Here is a 5,190-nt window from a genome sequence, read left to right as displayed (position 1 = left end):
TTCCAAGCTTATCAGAAGCAGTAACTTCATAAGTCTCTAGAGTATCATCATAAGAATGTGGCACCCAGAACCACAGCAAAATGACAGCTCCAGCAAATATAAATATATATATATATATATAATTCAGAATATTGGTGAGAAGCTGTAACAAGCAAATAGCCTTGAAAACTAAATCAGAGTCATACTTTCTGCGTGTTCCACCAGGACGACTTGGTTCCAACTTGATTCGTTTTCCAGCTATCTCACTTTTATTCAGTGACCGAAGAGCAGCCTCTGCTGCTCTTACATCATAGAACTCAATAAACTTGTTGGTGTTTACCGTCAGCATCTATTACTGCACATAATTCCATAAACCAATCTATTGTTATACTTACATGATTTTTTTTGTTCCCTGCCCTGTCAGCATCTATTTTCCTGCCCTATGATGACGACTCAAGGAGGTTTGCAGCCGACAAGCAATGAAGCTAATATGTGCACCAACGACAATGGTAGCCAACTTGGTACACGAATTGTGGACGAGATTATGGCCGGGAAGAACGTCTTCTTTGATCTTCCTGACAAGTAAAAATCTATCTACCCATATTGTTCTCTACTGCTTTGGCCTTGGCGCAGATCATAATTATAGTATATTGTTTTCATACCTCTTAATTGTTGAATGAAATCTTTTTACAACACTATTTTAGTCATTGTTTGCTTAGAATATATTTGTGTTGCAGGTTGACTGGTGAGATATGGACCTTGAAATTCCATTGCATTGGAGCACAACCTGGAAAAGAAATTGTCACAGTAAATATTGATAAAGCTTATGTTGCCTTTTACAACGTGGTGTACATAAAATCGAAACTTGGATATTCTGGGAGGGACTTCTTGTTTTACAAGAAACGATGTGGCATTGATCGATCCAGGCTATTGGCACTTGATTACATCCACCAAGAAGAGGCCATGCTGTCTGATAACATGGATGAGAGAAAAATAAGTTTTGTGCTCACAAAAGATCCACCCAGTGATCTAGAGGTAAGCATAACTCCCATCAAGCGTCCAAGGCAGCGAACAAATGTTGATGAAGAAACTATAGAAGTGTCGATTGATGCATATAAGGAGTGGCTTGCAATACTACAACATGATAATCCAGAAACGGGTAAGTTAAGATGTCAAACTCATTACATTAAATACATGATATGTTATAGTTTCCACAGTTAAACTTACATATTGTTTAAGTGCAGATTTAATGGATGACTTCAGGGAGGATACGATCAAAACATATAAAGAATGGTTAAGGCATCAAGGCGATCTTCCAGATATCTGTAATTTCTTTTATTTACAGCCTACTAACATATAGTGTATATTTTCGCAAATTGTTAGAGATGTAACTGATGCCTATGCTATCCGCAGTATTGTATGAACGACAAAGCAATGATGACCTAATATTATCAGATGAAGAAATTCATGGCAGCAGCAAACCTACTGCTAATTGGCCATCTCATGCTAGACGTCATAGGAAAAGAGATCCTGGTATTTTTTACTAAGAGTGTTTTTATTTAAATGTTGCAATCTTCTACTTTGAATATTTCTACCCATTCAGATGTTATTGGTATATATGTAGATAACGATGGAGTCTTTAAAAAGGAGGGGCGTGGTACCCTTAAGGGTATAGCAGCAGCCACCAAGCGAATCAAGAACGGTGATCACAAACTTAAGATTGAATTTTCATCTAAGCTTGGAGGTCCTGTAGGACCAAACGCTCGCACTTTTGTGGATGAAATCGTATTGTTTACAAAGAAAAAGGCACCACTCATTGGAGTGAAAAAGTGGAAAGATATAGAGCTCAATGTTAGATCTTCTATAGCCTCTGACGTACTGGTATGTGAAATTTCTTTACTTGAGCCCTAACAGTTAGCTAGAACTATTAGTGGTCTACTATTCCCAAATTACTAGACAATTAACCTTCTCTTTATATCAAAACTGAAACAGCGAAGGTGGGAGTTTCTAACCAATGAGGACGCGCATGAAAAGATCTGGTCTATTGCTAAGGAGAGATACAAAGGATGGCGATCAACGTTAAGCTCAACATACAAGGCATACAATAGTTATGCTGAAAGGATGAAAAACAAGCCTGAAGATGTAGACATCGTCGAGTGGCATTACATGATGTTGTATTTTGGATCTGAGAAATTCCAGGTTTGTTGTTTCATTTCCTTTACTTTAACGATTGGCACTTGCATAATATGGATGATTCTAGCGATTTATTTATTAATTCATTTCCAACTATTATTATTTTCTAGAAAATAAGCAGCCGGAACTCAGAAAACCGTCAGAAACAAAGAACGAAGCATATAATGGGTTCTAGAACTTTTTCCCAAATAAGCTTTCAACAGGTAATGATATGACCACTACTTTATTTTCCATGATTAATGGCAAACTTGTATGATACATTCTTCACATTACAGAGAGATCCAGAAACTGGTATAGAACCAACCGATCTATCCCTTTGGATGACTACTCATTGTAAAAATGATGAATGGTCGGAAGAGGCTTCACGTGGCATTTATGTGAGTAAATCACAAAGCTTACTACTAAAACATACTTTAAAATACTGGGCATGAATTCTTATTTGAATTGAGCTAACTTGAACTATATTGTTCTTTTCAGGAGAAGGCAGCTGAGAAAATTGTTGAGAAAATATATCAAACAGAAAGATATCATCTAACAAGAGAAGAGGAAAATGCTATTTTCCAAACAACATTCAAGGAAACAACAGGATGTAAGGCAAACAGACTTCATGGTCATGGGTACCTATCAAGATATCCAACAAGAAGTCAAGTGATGGAATCAAAGTTCCTCGAACAAGCTCGTGCCACGGTTGCAACCAACCAAAAGAACATTGAACTCGAAAGTCAGGTCCAGTTGTTAAATGAAAAACTTGCGTGTGAGGTTGCAGAACGAGAAAGAATACTACAGGAAAAAATGCAAGCACTGCAAGAAGAAGAAGAAAGAAAAAGACAAGTGCTTAGAGAAGAAATGAGGCAAGAAATGGTTGCTGCCCTTGCTGCTGTAGCACAACAGGTATAAAATTTGATATTTGTATTTTTACCATCATTGCTATTAGAAACTTTTGCAACATAAATTGTTTGATCAATTGTTTAATGCAGAGCAACCGTGAAAGCACCACTCCAATCGATCCTTCTTCCGTTGTCCCTACTAAACCTCCTGAACTCATCCTAGCTGATCCTCCTGCACCTGCACCAAGTAGTGCAAACAATGTTCGTACACCAGACACAAACAATAAGAAAGACAATATGCCAGCAAACTATATTAGCTCTTACACTCTAAGGAATGTTGTGACAAGACGTGTGCAGGCAAGGGGCAACAAAAGAAGCGAATGTGTATGGAATGCAAATGTTCTTGCATTATGATCATATAAACTGTTTTACAACATTTTTTTGATAGTTTTGTTTTTGTAATCCTGAATATGATAATAGGTACAATCCGCAAGTGCAAGCGAGAAGCAAGGTAGATCAACTTAAGAAGCTCTATCAAAGTGTGTTTAAGGTATGTCCACAATCTATTTTTATTTCTTTTGTAGTTGTGCATGCAATGGATTTTAGTAGCCTAAACAGATTTTAGTTAACCATAGGAGCAGTACACATGTTTGTGGCTCTGTGCAGCATGCTTATTTGATAGCTTGTTTTCGCTCTTGTTAGGCTGGTGCTGCAGCTGCCTTCTCTGGTAGAGATAGAGTAGAACGCTTGCTGCTGCGTGCTTCCTGTTGCTGCGTGCTACTGTTTGTTTCTTGCCGCTGCTAGCTGCGTGCTGCTGCGTGTTGTTGCTGCTGCTTGCTGCTTGTTGCGTGTTGCTGCTTGCTGCTTGCTGATGGTTGCTGCTGATGCTGCTTGCTAGGAGTTGTGCTGTAGTTGTAGCTGTAGCTGTAGGCACTACAGTTGTAGTCTTCCACTAATGATTAACCAAGTTATTGTAGTTTTACTAATTATTGTTTTGAACACTTCCAACAGGTTTCTTGTCGTCGTGATATCGTCGTCAGCCTAGCTAACCATCGCTTGCATCAATGGAGGGGATGGAGGGGTACACGATGGCAAAAAAAACTTCCAATAATTTGCTAGTCCTGAGTAGTTTATTATCTATGTTATCACAATCCAAGCTAGTACGAGGATGCTGTGATTGTGAGCTATGTTATCAAATTAATTTGTATTTGGCCACTATTTATTTGGTGCAACCTATTTGTTACAACTTATGGTATGGATATAGTTAATATATGAGACAAGAGACAAATATTATGGTTGTCAATTTTGGTTCTGACGTTACTGATGTAAAATATAATTCTTTTGCATAACATTTTATACCCAATAGAAATGCAAAATGCATTGTCGTATAAATTGTGGGTTTGAATATGTGTAAATGCAACGGTTTTATTAGTTGTTGTATGGTTCAGTTGCAATGATTTTTTTTGTTGCAATAAGATATAATTACCATGGATCTATTTCGTTGGGACTTCAGTAGTCGCAACCTTTTCTTCTTGTTGCAACATCATTAGTTATGATATTTTGTTGTTACCATAGATAATTTTTATAGCAAAAAGATCATGTAGCCATGAGACACATTATGTTGCAAAATGATCAAATGCAACGAAATTATTTGCATTGCAATACATCTTGTTGCCATGAGTCACTTGTGTGGCACTAGTGTTTTGTTGCCACGAAGCATCTTGTGGTAACAAAGCCATTTGCAACAGATTTAAACGTGGCATTAACACTTATTACCATGAAATATGTTGTGGCAATAGAGTTTTTGGCAACTATCGTAAATGTTGCAATATAACTTATTGCAACAGAATAGTCCATTGTAACAACGAACGATTGCAACACTTGAATACGTTGCAAAAGATGTAGTAATTGCAACAGAACGTAAAATTGTTGCTATAGCCTATTGCCACTCTGTTTTCTGCAACAGCAGGCAACGGCAGTTGTTCTATCGCAATTGGTGCCTTTCGCAATGATTTATGGTCTATCGCAACGATTTTTGCCCATTGCAAGAAGGTGATTTTTTAGTAGTGTTCTCAAACAGGTACCAAAGTGGAACTTTGCTATGAAACAAGTTAGAGTGCAAACCAATGTGTCAAACACATAGTAAAAGGTGTGTGCAACATGTTGGTGTAATCAAACCTTTCATACTTAA

At 37.5% G+C, this 5,190-nt stretch overlaps 1 protein-coding gene across 1 annotated transcript; it reads left to right on the top strand.

Annotated features, from left to right (window-relative positions):
- Positions 1–408: 408 nt before the first annotated feature.
- LOC103640094 (uncharacterized) lies at positions 409–2,387 on the top strand. Its single transcript, XM_008662740.3, has 7 exons — positions 409–561; positions 717–1,138; positions 1,224–1,304; positions 1,393–1,512; positions 1,604–1,860; positions 1,972–2,178; positions 2,283–2,387. The coding sequence occupies exons 1-7, from the start codon at positions 422–424 to the stop codon at positions 2,385–2,387; spliced, it is 1,332 nt and encodes a 443-aa protein (XP_008660962.3). The 5' UTR covers positions 409–421.
- The last annotated feature ends 2,803 nt before the right edge of the window (positions 2,388–5,190 follow it).

Source organism: Zea mays, chromosome 9 (assembly GCF_902167145.1).
Source record: "Zea mays cultivar B73 chromosome 9, Zm-B73-REFERENCE-NAM-5.0, whole genome shotgun sequence".
Lineage (NCBI taxonomy): Eukaryota > Viridiplantae > Streptophyta > Magnoliopsida > Poales > Poaceae > Zea > Zea mays.
The sequence above is the reverse complement of the archived record's forward strand: the minus strand, read 5'-3'. Positions and strand labels throughout refer to the sequence as shown.